We start from the raw sequence: 15,166 nt of genomic DNA, 5'->3' as shown, positions 1-15,166 counted from the left end.
TCAGCTGTCGGCGACAGCTGACCTCCTGGTTCCCGGTGCACACTGTCGCCGACAGTGTGCACCGGGATTAACTCAGTAACTGTACGTCCTCGTGCGGGAAGTAACTTCCCGCAACGACGTACAGTTACGTCCTGGTGCGGATAGGGGTTAATGGCTGCTAATAGTGATCGAATGGCTAGCAGCCATCAGATCAGATCTATATCAAAGTCACACAAATTATTACCAGTCACTACTTTTTGTGTCCCTAGCCCTACACCCATCTACTCTTAGGCAAATCTAAAAGAAAAATATTGACACACCGCGGCTACATCGTGCAGATCAAACAGTTGGAAGTGGAGGTAATTCCTGCATACCGTGTGTCGTTGTACAAATAAAGGTACAACACTGTTGTAGGGAGAGAGAAAGTCGGTCAGCTGCAGCTATCCCCAAACCGGTGGACATCAAGTGTTACCGCAATAATCGGATAAAAGGAGATAAAATATTAAACAGAAATCCAGCGCTGGATTTCTCCCTGCATTTTTACCTCCTTTTATCCTATCTACTCTTATGCCTACAATAAAAATGTCGGTACACGAGTGCTATGCGCCCATTTCACATACCGCCAACAGGCAGAAGGCGCACTGGAATGGTGACCTTTGTTCTTGGGCTTCCCATCAATGATGTCGGTGGGGCAAAGTACACATATTTAGTATAGTTATACACGAAAGAAAGCAGGGATTATTTTGTGAAATTTGTTTGAAAATATTAATTATGTTAAATTACAAAAGGATAAAATGAAGGAAAATGGCATGTTCCCCTATTTCTCCCTACAAAACATAATAAAAAATAAATAAATATATAAATATATATATATATATACATACACACACATACATACATACATACACACACACACTACCGTTCAAAAGTTTAGGGTCACTTAGAAATGTCCTTATTTTTGAAAGAAAAGCACAGTTTTTTTCAATGAAGATAACATTAAATTAATCAGAAATACACTCTATACATTGTTAATGTGCTAAATGACTATTCTAGCTGCAAACGTCTGGTTTTTAATGCAATATCTACATAGGTGTATAGAGGCCCATTTCCAGCAACCATCACGCCAATGTTCTAATGGTACATTGTGTTTTCTAACTGTGTTAGAAGGCTAATGGATGATTAGAAAACACTTGAAAACCCTTGTGAAATTATGTTAGCACCGCTGTAAACAGTTTTGCTGTTTAGAGGAGCTATAAAACTGACCTTCCTTTGAGCTAGTTGAGAATCTGGAGCATTACATTTGTGGGTTCGATTAAACTCTCAAAATGGCTAGAAAAAGAGAGCTTTCATGTGAAACTCGACAGTCTATTCTTGTTCTTAGAAATGAAGGCTATTCCATGCGAGAAATTGCCAAGAAACTGAAGATTTCCTACAACGGTGTGTACTACTCCCTTCAGAGGACAGCACAAACAGGCTCTAACCAGAGTATAAAGAGAAGTGGGAGGCCCCGCTGCACAACTGAGCAACAAGACAAGTACATTAGAGTCTCTAGTTTGAGAAATAGACGCCTCACAGGTCCTCAACTGGAAGCTTCATTAAATAGTGCCCACAAAACGACCAGTGTCAACGTCTACAGTGAATAGGCGACTCCGGGATGCTGGCCTTCAGGGCAGAGTGGCAAAGAAAAAGCCATATCGGAGACTGGCTAATAAAAGGAAAAGATTAATATGGGCAAAAGCACACAGACATTGGACAGAGGAAGATTGGAAAAAAGCGTTATGGACAGACGAATCGAAGTTTGAGGTGTTTGGATCACACAGAAGAACATTTGTGAGACGCAGAACAATGTCTTGACTATATTTTCTAGTCATTTTGCAACTCATTTGATAAATATAAGTGTGAGTTTTCATGGAAAACACAAAATTGTCTGGGTGACCCTACAGTACTGGTATGTGTATGTATGTATACACACACACACATACACATATATATATATATATATATATATATATATATATACACATATATATATATATATATATATATATATATATATACACACACACACACACATAAAAAAATAAAAAATGTCACCCTTAGAATGTGGTGAAAAGGTGAAATTTTGCCGTGGAGACTCAGGTATTGGAGTTGAAAGAGTTACATGGGTTCTCTCAACTTCTTTGATACAGCAACCGAATATTAAAAGTCTGACCTACAACGGCATCCATGGCACCCAGGAAGTACCAATCAGGTGGCCAAAAACCGCAAGCTTTGAGCTTGAAACTTTAGAAACAATGTCGATATTCTAAGGAGCCAGAGAAGTGTTTCAAAAGACCTCTCTAGGCTCTGATGAACAGCTGAGCGAGCGCTGCATAAAAATAGGAAAAGAGCTACCTCTTATATTATTTTACCATGTACCGCAGGCAGTTATTGACACAGCTGGGCATCGTTTATTGTGGCAACTGCGCCTTTTTTGTGAGCCTTGTACTTTTGCCAAAAAATAATAAGAAATTTATCTCAAGAACAATTATTGAAGTAAACATACTCATCATCAGGCGTCAGTTGAACAGGCTCATTTGTGAACTGTACATCAAAATTATCCAAACCAAATTCTCCACATATGTTAGGCTTGAAGGGAGGAACCACTTGTTTCTGCTCCATCTAAAATGAAAACAAAAAAAGAAACAATTAGCATTAAAAACCCAAACATCATTGTCGTGACACAATTAACCCTTTAAAGCTGAATGACGTAGATGTTCTATGACTGACAGCCAGGCCACAGCTGAAAATCCGATCCCGTCCGTTTAACCCCAGAGGAATGACCTAATAGATTACCTGTCAGTTTTACACTGACAGCTAGTAATGTTTTGTTATGCTAACCAATGATTGCATTCTGGAGTCCCCTAGTGGGACCCTAAAAAAAAAATTATTTTGCAAAAGTGTTAAAAAAAAATCGTATATAGGATCGCTGCATTTGTAACATCTCAAATAATAAAAACAACATTATGTAAACTGCACGGTGAATGTAAAAAAAACCCTAAAAAAATGGCGAAATTGCTCTTTTTTGTATTTTTTGATCAATGATTTATATGTACCTCAAAGTGGTTCTATAAAAAAATGTACCATCCCGCAAACAAGCCCACATAAGGCTACTTAACTAAAAAATAAAAACGTTATGGCTCTTCATGAAACCTGTCATGAATGGAGGGGGTTCATTAGAGGGCGCATTAGTTATTGAGCACCAGCCCCAGATGAAGGCTCCAAGTGGAAACGCGCGTCGGGGCGGACGTCTCTATTGTGGTACAAACAACATGGGTATGTACACCAAGGATGTCTGACTTTTTGGTTATGAACATGGTACTTGTGCACTGTGGCACTTTTTTTGTCACCTGCTCCATTCCTCATTTGGGGTGATTATAGCATGCTTGTATAACCTCTAATGAATACATATATACCACTTAGTGGCATCCCGTTTTGTTTTTGTGGGACTAATTTTTAACCTATACCAAATAAAGCATTGTTCTTATTTTGACTAATTCTTGACCTATCAGAACTCGTGTTATTTTTTGGTTTTGTTTATATATTGAGATGTGGCCCCACACGTGCTTTGGCATATGTGCTACTACTAACCACATGAAAAGCATTATGTGTCTTTATATGTATAATTATAGCTACTCTTCTGTGTAAAATATCTGGTATTAATAGGTTGTCTAGTTTAAAAATCTAATTTTAAAATACACCATTATGGAATTCGGATTTGATAGAAGAGGTCTTCTATTAAAGGGCCATCATTTACCAGTCAGAGTGAAGAGCAGTTACAGAGATGTGGTGGATGCAAAGCGTCCATGCATCACAGCCCGTTGACTTCAGTCGGAACCGTACTGTATAAAGCTTAATTTTCCCTGTGGTGGTGCTGAAGGGTAATTGAATACTTGCTCCAATTATTGATAATCACTTGGGTGACACCCAGCTTATTGTCTGGAGATCCTACTAACAAAAAGTGAAGCTACAACTTTGACTAACATGGTACACGGTCTGCAGATGTAAAATCTAGCATCTTGGTAGAAACAAGAACTGTACTTGGAGACAGTAAACAGGTAGGTTTGCTGCAGGGGATGTAAAGAGGGCTTTTTTTGATTAATATTATTATGTATTATAAATGGTTCATTCAGGACTTAAAGCATTAATGGCCTATCCTAAGAAAAATACATCAATCATAATCATAGGGGGTCTGGCCTCTAGGACCCCTACCGATCAGCACAAAAAAAAAAAAAAATCAGGTCATCAATGTCAATGTTTAAAGAGGCTCTGTCACCAGATTTTTCAACCCCTATCTCCTATTGCATGTGATCGGCGCTGCAATGTAGATTACAGTAACGTTTTTTTGTTTTTTTTTAAACGTTCATTTTTGGCCAAGTTATGAGCTATTTTATATATATATGCAAATGAGCTTTGAAATGGACAACTGGGCGTTTTTATTTCGTTATGTCCAACTGGGCGTGTATTGTGTTTTTAACTGGGCGTGTTTATGTGTATGATGCTGACCAATCAGTGACCAGTCAGCATCATACACTCATCTCCATTCATTTACAAGCAGCACAGCGTTCTTACTAGAACGATGTGCAGCCACATACACAAGTGTCCTGATAATGAATACACATGAAATCCAGCCTGGACGTCATGTGTACTCAGAATCCTAACACTTCTGAATCTTTTCTCTGAGATTGCAGCAAGAGAAACGAAATCTCGCGAGATTACGGAGCTAAACGAGATTTCGTTTCTCTTGCGAGTCAGAAGTGTCAGGATTCTCAATACACATGACGTCCAGGCTGGATGGTCATGTGTATTCATTATCAGGACACTAGATTAACGTTAATCAAGTGTCCTGATAATGAATACACATGACCATCCAGCCTGGACGTCATGTGTATTGAGAATCCTGACACTTCTGACTCTTTCTCTGAGATTTCCAGTAGAGATTACGAGTGGCTTGCTGCAATTATTCTTAATTACTCCCTTTAGGACAATGTTTGCATAGGGAATTCACGTGTCAATGAGCAGGACTGCTGAAGTATTAAGCACTGCATTTTAGATAGTCGGTATGAAGAGGTTTTGAACACCACCAATAAATTTAATTACTTGAGATTTAAAGTACAGAAAGGTATAAAGAATATGCTTACTGCAAAGGAGAAAAGTGGATAAAATGGACTTAAATTTTTTTAATGTATTTACCATATCCCAGTCAACATTACGGAAGAACTGATGTCCCTGGATATCAGCGAATCCTGTCTGCGGATGACATCCAAGACGATCCTTTGGTTCCTAAAGTGCATAACAAAGGGTTCACTATATGTGCAAAATACCTACACAAACTTTAGGGTAATCCCCACTTTAAAAAAAAACAAACAAAAAAACTTGTGTAAAGGAAGTTTTCTATAACGTTACTTTTTAATATTAAAAGTAAAACAAACAAACAAACAAAACAAAAAAAACCTATAGCTTGAAACATTTCTCATTGCAGTGTTGTTTACATTCAATATCATATTTTATATTATCTGTGTGTGTAAGGATTTTTACCAGTTGTTTTAAAAATTAAGTTATGGAGTTATATTAAAAGGCCTTTTGAAGAATAATGCTATCTTGTCCGGCATGCTGTGTTTTGACAAAATAACCACTGACCCCCAAAACCACAAACGCCGAGGATGTAGACATTTACACATTTTGCTACAGGCACCTGGCTGCAGCATTTTAGCCTCCCAAAAAAAACATGAAAAACGCTGTTAAATGATGTGTATGAAACTGGATTTAGGAGGTTGATTAGACTTCCTAACAAATACTGCAGAAAGGGGGGCAGCACCAAACAACATTTCTGCCCCAGCATTGCGTACAACAGTGGTCTCCAACCTGTGGCTCTCCAGCTGTTTTACAATTACAAGCTGCAGGCTGTCAGGGCATGCTAGGAGTTGTAGTTTTGCATTAGCAGGAGAGCATGTTTCTTAGGAAAAATAAAAAATTTAAAATCAATGTCTAAGAACCAATCTATGGTTGTGAAGAAAAGAACACGTGTAACTATAAAGACACAAATGTTCTTTGTTCGGCTCACCTTATTCAGAAAGCTTTTTAAAACGCTTGCTGCTTTCACAGACAAAGATCTGGGAATACGAATTTGTTTTTCAAGAATAACTAGGGAGAAAACATACAAGTAAACAATGTCAAGAAGATAAAAGTAAAGATTTTATTTCCCTAATTAGGATGAAACATTTCACTAAACGGTTGGCTTTTCCAGTGGTGGTTTGGTGCTTTTTTTATGGAGCAGAAATCACCAAGAAATGCCGTCGTTTTGCAAAAAAACGCTGCAATTTTTGACGGTAATCGCAGCACACGAAAACAAAGCGTGAGAACCCAGCCTTAAAAATACAAATTATTTCCCTGAATATGTTAAAGACAGAAATTATCACGGTGACAAAAGCTAAAGGGGTCCCATACTAAAAGTAAATAACTAGAGGCTAAAACTACTAAACCTTCAGAATTATATTTTATTCCAGTCTTTGTAGCTCAAAAATGTAAATACATAAATATTTACTAGCCAATATGACAAAAGCATAGATTGCTTGTACCTTGGAAAAGGAAGTCCTCTGTGTTTTGGTCTGGATTGTCTGTACTGCCCACAATATCGAATGGTGACCGACCAGCCATCATCTCAAACATCAAGACACCTAGTGCCCACCAGTCCACACTAAAACCTTCAGCATACAAGAATTAAAAAAAAAAAAAGAAAAAAGCAATCAGTTGTCAATTTTCCATTTAGAACGAGTAAGTCACATTATGGAAGCACTTTAAACAGTAACGTTTATTTTGTAATACCGGCTCGCCTGTACCGGCCTCTACTTTGTCAGTTTGTGCCATCTACTGTACTTGGTAATATAACGGTCGTATGTGTCCGTTCACAAGCTATCCATTAATCCCATACTATTTCACATGTGCAGTGCCCTAAAGGTTTACGGTGCTATATAAATTATAATGATTCTATACAAGACAAATCCTTTGAGCGAATCCCTTAATGAGTCAACCAGCATGAAAAAGCTATTGCCTCATTTTTGTCCACCCATCTTCTGCGCTCTCCTCACACTTGAGTGACTGAGGCCACTATACTGTTTGACCTGTTAACCCTTCAGTCCTGAAGTTATAAAATGCCAATAGTGGATTTTGCCAGTGGAGAAAGGGGACCAGCCATACATTTCCCTGCAGCGGAATGAATAGCTACCCATGTTATACACAAGTTCACCAGAGCGAGAGTGTAGGATCTCCCCTTTATGATGCCCAGATCCCCTTATATAATACAATATAAATAGAGTCATTTCAGAATTGTAAATTTTAGGAAAGGAAGTAAGAGATCATGGGTGTAATGAATTGGCTGATATAAAGAATTTGTATATTTAACATTATGTACATAAGTGGCTGTGTGAGACACAGCCAAAGTGATCTTCACCATCATCATGAGAACAAATGGTCATGAGCAGTAGAAATCTGTATTTACCATAATCTTCTCCACGCAGGATTTCAGGGGCAATATAATTTGGTGTTCCGCAGAACGTGCTAGTAGTGTCTCCTGGTCGCAAACCTTCCTTTAGAACATAAAATAAGACAGAAATCAGCAAGCACATATACAGTTCATCCAGCAACTTCAGCCAAGTTTAAAGACCACATTCCAACTGATCCACGGAGGAGGAAAAGGCTTCATTCCCCAGACTCTACTTATGCAAATAAGAACAAACCCTAATTTCAAACACCTTTCTTTGGTATACTGACTATGTAAAGTAGAGGTTCATATTTCACCCAGCATTGGGCAATAATATGAAGCAGAGTAAAATAAAGGTTTTTCTAATATAATTTATCCATGCACTGTTTTTGTTACGTTGGACTCCATTGAAGAAACGGGGAACAAAAAAACCCAGAAAATTTATTATTTCATCATAACCCCACTGGGTACAGTAGTCTATTCCACAATGATGAAGTCGTTCAAGATTGATGCGCTGTGTGTTGTGGATACATTAACTATACAGACCGTCCAGATGTACGCCAAAAGAGTATTATTTCCACATGACTGGTGCATGTATATAGGTTATATATAAGTAAAGGCAATTGGTCTGTGCCAAGTATACAGAGAACTTAAACACAAAAAAAAAATAGAAAGAGACCCTAGTAGTTGGTGGGTAAAAAAACTTTGAATATATAGAAAAATAGTATCAAAGTTCCAGTAATAGTATCAAAGTTCCAGTAATAGTATCAAAGTTCCTATGCCATAAAAGAGAAAAGAATAACCCAATGCAAATCATAAGCACTGAGTAAAAGTGCTAGCTGTAGTCAATGGTATAGATCAGCGATCACCAAGTAAAGTTACTAACTATGGTCAATAGTAAAAGGTCAGCTGTTAACATTGCTCTAAAAAAGGATTAATATAGCCTCCCCCCCCCCCCCCCCCCGAAATGTTTCCAAACAAAACAGCCTCCTTATCATCTACCACCTAGAATGAACCAGGTGCATAGTTACGTGTAACCAATCTAGTCTATCCCTTTGCCAAGAAACCTCCTTCCTTCATGACAGACTTGGCATATGGCCAATAGAGGGCTGGTATGGAACAGCCAATGACATGCGAACGCCAACATCTGCACACTAATGCCTGAGACACACTCCGAGACGAAGTTACAAAAAAGTGCTACTGGGCATGTCAAAAGACTTCGAAAAAAAATCATCAAAAACATAGTAACTTAGTCTCGGAGTGTGTCTCCGGCATTAGTGTGCAGATGTGGGCGTTCGCATGTCATTGGCTCTTCCATGCCAACCCTCTATTGGCCATATGCCAAGTCTGTCATGAAGGAAGGAGGTTTCTTGGCAAAAGGATAGACTAGATTGGTTACACGTAACTACGCACCTGGTTCAATCTAGGACGCTGCATCTGCAGTGAAACATGCCGGGGGGGGGGGGGGGGCTATATTAATCCTATTTTAGTTTATTTAATAACAGCTGACCTTTACTATTGACCATAGCTAGTACCTTTACTTCGTGATAGCTGATCTATACCATGGACTACAGCTAGCACTTTTACTCCGTGCTTATGATTTGCATTAGGTCAGTCTTATCTCTTGTATGGCATATTTTTTACAATTTAACTATTCTACTAGGTAGAAGTAGTTGGAAAGAAAACAGTTTTCTATTGCCTCTGGCAATTTTTCTATATATTCAAAGTATACAGAGAAAGCAGGAAATATAGTGAAGTAAATGGAAGGTGTAAAACAGGGGAAAGCAGCGAATAGACAATTTATCATATGTGTTTTCAAGTAAACATTAAAAATATACACAATGTCACTAGACTCCTAATATTGCAGCGTTGTGCAGCTCTATCAACCTGAACCACGCTGCGAAGGAGAAAGCAGCACCATTTAATCATCAGTCCACATAAGAACTACTAAAACCAAAGAAATGTACTCTATATAACCAGATGTAGCGTGGAACGGCAGGTGAGAATAGTGCTCTGTCCCTGGGGTGAAAATCTGGGGATGTGTTATTTCGTGCAACCTCAGCACTAAGACAATACAACTACTGTACTGTTAGATATAAAATATGAGATTGTATGTGACAATTTCCAGTATTCAGCCTCTATGCACCACCACAATGGATTGGAAACAAAGCAAAGGTGATGCGATTTAAGTGTAGACTTTCAGCTTTATTTCAAGGGGTTTAACAAAAAATATTGTATTAACCATTTAGGAATAATAGCTATTGTTTTTACAAAGTCTCTCCATTTTCACAGAATCAATGCTAAGGGCTTTTGCACACGACCGTGTGCGCCGCCTGAGTCCCGTCTGCGGTCCGTGGAAAGACAGAACATGATCTATCTTTCCACGGATCGGAGAGTCGCGTCCGTTTTCACAGACCAGATTCACCCACTGACGTGGTTTGTGAAAACCGTTAGGTGCCACACGGGTGCCGTTGCAAGCGGCCCAAATGTCACTCTGTCGTGTGAAAGTGGACAATTAAGTGGAAGGGGTCACGGAATTTTTTTTTTTATATGTTATTGCTTTTAGTATGTCATTAAAATAATTTTTATTTATTTGTGTTGTACTTTTTTCTTTTTACTTCTCTATGGGGGCTACCATTTTTTTTTTCCATCTCTGTATGTGTCGATTAACGACACATACAGAGATGGAATACGGCACATACATCCCCATAGAGAATGCGAATGGGAGCCGTTCCATTCACTATGGCGTACGCCATCTGTGTGGGAACTGCGCATGCGCCGCTCTCACACAGTCCAAAAGAAAGGTCTTCGGCAGAGCGACATCCGGTGCCATTTTCATGTGGACCGGAAGACGCGGCCAGACAGTAAGATGACTACTTCCGGTCGCGGCTTCCGTCCATATGTTCAGAATCAAGGGCTAGGAGCGGAGGGAGCGACGGCGGCAGGTAAGTTATGTTCGTGTATGTGATGTGTGTGTATATTAGTGTTATACTATGCAATTACCACTGTATCTAATTCTCCTACACTGTGCATTCGCTCAAAAAATGGCAGCACACAGTGTAGGAGGTTTGAACATTCAACACTAGCACTAGCCAGGATAAAAGGAGGGGGGATTATTTGAGGACACTAGACTCGAGTGTGTCTTCTCCAATTTTGCAGCATAAAGCAATGAGGTTGCTTTACCACGTGCCAATGCTACAATTTTGGAAATTGCTCCCTCTAGTGACCAGCACATGGAAATGTTATAAATTAGAATCTAATTTATAATATTTCCTGACTTGTGAAAAAATTAAAAAAATTAGAACAATGTGTAATCATTTATATACTAACAGTTTAACGGAAAAAAAAAATATATATATATATTTTTCTAGCGACACATTCCCTTTAACTCATAAGCAGTTTAATGGACGGGTGTGTCCTGTTCTCTCCTTATTTCATGACAAATGAAGGAGACAAAAGGTCTGGTGTTGAATTTACATTAGGCAGTTGTTCATGGGAACTCAATATATGATCCAAAGAAGAGTCCATGCAAGTGAAGGAGACTCATTAGGCTGAAAACATAGAACAGAGCAAGACAGCAGAAACTTTAAAGAGACTGTCACCACATTATAAGTGCCCTATCTTCTAAATAAGGAGATGGGCGCTATAATGTAGGTGACAGCAGTGCTTTTTATTTAGAAAAACTATCTATTTTTACCACGTTAGGAGCGATTTTAGCTTTATGCTAATGAGTTTCTTAATGCCGAACTGGGCGCGTTTTTACTTTAGACCAAGTGGGCGTTGTACAGTGGAGTGTATGACGCTGACCAATCAGCATCATATACTTCTCTCCATTCATTTACTCAGCGCATAGTGACACTGCGTTGTTCGCTACGTGCTGTCTTATACTGACATATTAACGTTACTGAAGTGTTTAGACAGTGAATAGACATTCCTTCCAGCCAGGACGGGATGTCTATACACAATCCCGACACTTCGTTAACGTTTCTGTGGAACTTACAGCAGAGCAAGCGTAATCTCGCGAGATCACGCTGTAAATGACAGGTTACAGCGAGATTACGCTTACATACCACAGAAACGTTAACAAAGTGTCGGGATTTTGAATAGACATCCCGTATTCACGTTCTAAACAGTTCAGTAACGTTAATATGTCAGTATAAGGCTATGTTCACACAGTTTTTTGCAGGCGGAATTTCTGCCTCAAAATTCCATTTGGAAGTTTGAGGCAGATTTTCCTCTCCCTGCACGCCGATTTTCGCGGCGTATGTCGCCCGTGGCCATTGAGCGCCGCGGGCATAAAACGCCGCAAAATACACTTTCTCTGCCTCCCATTGAAGTCAATGGGAGGTCAGAGGTGTAAACGCCCAAAGATAGGGCATGTCCCCTCTTTCTCCCGTGAGGCGGTTTTACCGCTCATGGGAGAAAACCGCCCCCGCCTCCCATTGAAATCAATGGGAGGCATTTTCGGGCCGTTTATGATGTTTTGCAGCACGGTTTCTGCGTCAAAAACACTCGTAAAAAAACTCAGTGTGAACATAGCCCAAGACAGCACGTAGCGAACAACGCAGTGTCACTATGCGATGAGTAAATGAATTGGGAGAAGTGTATGACGCTGATTGGTCAGCGTCATACACTCCTCTGTACAACGCCCACTTGGTCTAAAAGTAAAAACACGCCCAGTTGGGCATTAAGAAAGTCATTAGCATAAATCTAAAATCGCTCCTAACGTGGTAAAAATAGATCATTTTTCTAAATAAAAAGCACTGCTGTCACCTACATTATGGCGCCCATCTCCTTATTTTCCGCCTCAAAAACCCCATTGAAATCAATGGGAGATGGGAAAAATGGGCTTCCGTTTTTTTCCTTTGCCTGTTAAAGAAATAGGTAAAAAAAACACGTAAAAAAGCCCTACAAAAAACGGCTGTAGTGCAAAACCACTTCAAAAAAACCGGAGCTGATTTTTCCAGGCTGAATTTTCTGCCTGCATAAACTGTGTGAACATAGCCTAATTCTCAGTTGTCTCTGAGCTACTGGGCGGAGCCCAACTGCGATCATGTCTTCTATACACAGCTCACACAGAAGAGGAGAATCCTGCTCTCCTATAATTTATCACATATATAGAAGCTGCAGCAGCATGGAGATTATACAGCAGTATTGAGCAGTGTAGCGGAAAATCCAGCACTGGGGTGAGAAATAACACTTGCCATGAAGTTTCAGCACATCTGTCTGCCTCACTCTGCTACTGGTCCCCCATCCCCTCTCCATAGACTTGTATTGGCAGCGCGTCTGACTCCCTCTCTCTCTGTTCCATTCTCCTGTTTCCCCCTCCCTTCTACATAGATTGGTATAGGCAGGCAGTGAAGAGACATGACCCCCCACCATCTGCAGTATATCTAACTAGGGATAGATTTTGCTTCACAACAGGGTGTGGACAGCAAATTGCAGAAAAGACGACATCTATCAGCATTAACTTCAAACGGAATTTGCATGGAAAAAAGAACTACAATTTAACAGTAAGTAAATTACAAAACAGATCTATATCAGGCATACTACTAGATTAGCATAAGCTCTATGAATAGTTAGTGTCCATTTAAGAATGGTGGAGGCAGTGTCATGGCATGGGCATGTATGGCTGCCAATGGAACTGGATCACTGGTGTTTATTGATGATGATGCGACTGCTGATAGAAGTAGAAGGAAGAATTTTGAAGTGTACAAAGCCAGACCTACTGCTCCGACTATCAAATGCGGTAAAATTGATACGTCGTCGCTTTACAGTACAGATGGACAATGACCGAAAACATACTGCAAAAGCAACCCAAGAGCTTCTATAGTCAAAGAAATTGAATTTTCTTCAATGGCTGATTTGGTCATCTGACCTCAACCCAACTGAGCATGCTTTTCACTTTACTGAAGACAATACTGAAGGCAGATAGACCTCCAAACAAGCAGCCACAGCAGTGAAGGCAAAGCATTTTAAGGCTATGTTCACACGGAGTATTTTGGGGGAGGAATATCTGCCTCAAAATTCCATTTGGAACTTTGAGGCAGATTTTCCTCTCCCTGCACGCCGATTTTCGCGCCGTTTTTCGCCCGCGGCCATTGAGCGCCGCGGGCATAAAACAGCGCGAAGTACGCTTCTCTGCCTCCCATTGAAGTCAATGGGAGGTCAGAGGCGGACGCGCCCGAAGATAGGGCATGTCGTTTTTTCCCGCGAGGCAGTTTTACTGCTCGCGGGAAAAAGACGCCGACGCCTCCCATCGAGATCAATGGGAGGCGTTCTCGGGCCGTTTTTGCCGAGTTTTGCGACGCGGTTTCCGCGTCAATAAACTCCGTGTGAACATAGCCTAAGGGAGGAAACTCAGCTTTTGTTGACCTCTATGGGTTCCAGACTTCAAGCAGTCATTGACGGCAAAGGATTTGCATCAAAGTATTAAAAATAACACTTATAATTAGAGCAGATGTAAGCTAGCTTCTCGGCATGGGCCAAAGAAAGAGGGGAGTCTCTTATTGTACAGGTATAATATTTAGTGTGGGAACCCTGTGCACGAGGTCGCCTTGTTATGGCAGGCGGGCTCATACAACTTCATCAAACTGAGCGCTAAGAACCTCACATTTGAAAATATAGTAAATATAGCAGTAAAGCAATTAAAATAAATCTAGATATTCAATAATTATGTATATCTTAGCTCCTGCAGGGTGCTGCTGTCCTTTTGTGTTTGTTTGCTTTGCATTTCAGTCACAACAGAGGTGCACCTGCACATTTCATTTTTTTGTTAGGAGGTGCTGACTAAGGGCCTGTTCACATCACCGTTCATTTCCATTCCGGGGTTCCGTCGGGTGAACCCTGCAACGGAAAGTGAAACTGACAGCACAGCTTCCATTTCAGTCACCATTGATCTCAATGGTGACGGAAACATCGCTAATGCTTTCCGTTCGTCACCATTCCGGCTGGTTTCCGGTTTTCCGACGGAATCAATAGCGTAGTCGACTGCGTTATTGATTCCGTCGGAAAACCGGAAACCAGCCAGAATGATGACGAACAGAAAGCATTAGCGATGTTTCCGTCACCATTGAGATCAATGGTGACTGAAATGGAAGTTGTGCTGTCAGTTTCACTTTTCGTTGCGGGGTTAACCCGACGGAACCCCGGAACGGATATGAACAGTGATGTGAACAGGCCCTAACATTGGTTTTTTTGCATTTTACTTGTAATGTATAGTTTAAAGAAGAAAAGAAAAAAGTAGTCCGACGCATTAGAATGCCAACTTTTGTCTATGTTTATATAAGCTAAATGGGATGTGAACAGGGATGTTTAAGTACATTTAGCAAGAAGAGGAAAAAGGAGAGGGGGAGGTCAGAACATTAGATAAGGCAGTGATAAAAGGTGAACAGCAAGAGAGATGTCAAAGAAATAAAGCACAAGCAGCAATGTACAGCTGGAGCACAGGAAAAACTAGCTGGGGGTGAGGGGCATATACACAGTGCTAAAAGAGACATAGCATCAGAAAACCACCTATTGTTTAAATCAAGTTTTCATGTTACACCTATTTTTTTTTAATAATTAAAAATGGTGTTATTTTATTTTATTTTTCACTTTCTATATAATTTGCTATATTAAAACATAAACCTGAAAATCTTGCAGTTTTAACTCTGGCCACTGAGAATC

The 15,166-nt window shown here is 40.0% G+C and overlaps 1 protein-coding gene across 1 annotated transcript in view; it reads right to left on the bottom strand.

Moving 5' to 3' along the window:
* PRKCI (protein kinase C iota) overlaps positions 1-15,166 on the bottom strand; it is a 118,954-nt gene that overhangs the window by 9,118 nt on the left and 94,670 nt on the right. Inside the window, exons 13-17 of the mRNA XM_075861591.1 lie at positions 7,517-7,604; positions 6,597-6,722; positions 6,083-6,162; positions 5,212-5,301; positions 2,525-2,640 (exon numbers count right to left, since the gene is read on the bottom strand). Of these exons, the coding sequence (XP_075717706.1) occupies positions 2,525-2,640; positions 5,212-5,301; positions 6,083-6,162; positions 6,597-6,722; positions 7,517-7,604 (500 nt within the window). The remainder of the gene's footprint in view (positions 1-2,524; positions 2,641-5,211; positions 5,302-6,082; positions 6,163-6,596; positions 6,723-7,516; positions 7,605-15,166) is intronic.

The sequence above is a fragment of the Rhinoderma darwinii genome, chromosome 4, assembly GCF_050947455.1.
Source record: "Rhinoderma darwinii isolate aRhiDar2 chromosome 4, aRhiDar2.hap1, whole genome shotgun sequence".
Classification (NCBI taxonomy): domain Eukaryota; kingdom Metazoa; phylum Chordata; class Amphibia; order Anura; family Rhinodermatidae; genus Rhinoderma; species Rhinoderma darwinii.
The sequence above is the reverse complement of the archived record's forward strand: the minus strand, read 5'-3'. Positions and strand labels throughout refer to the sequence as shown.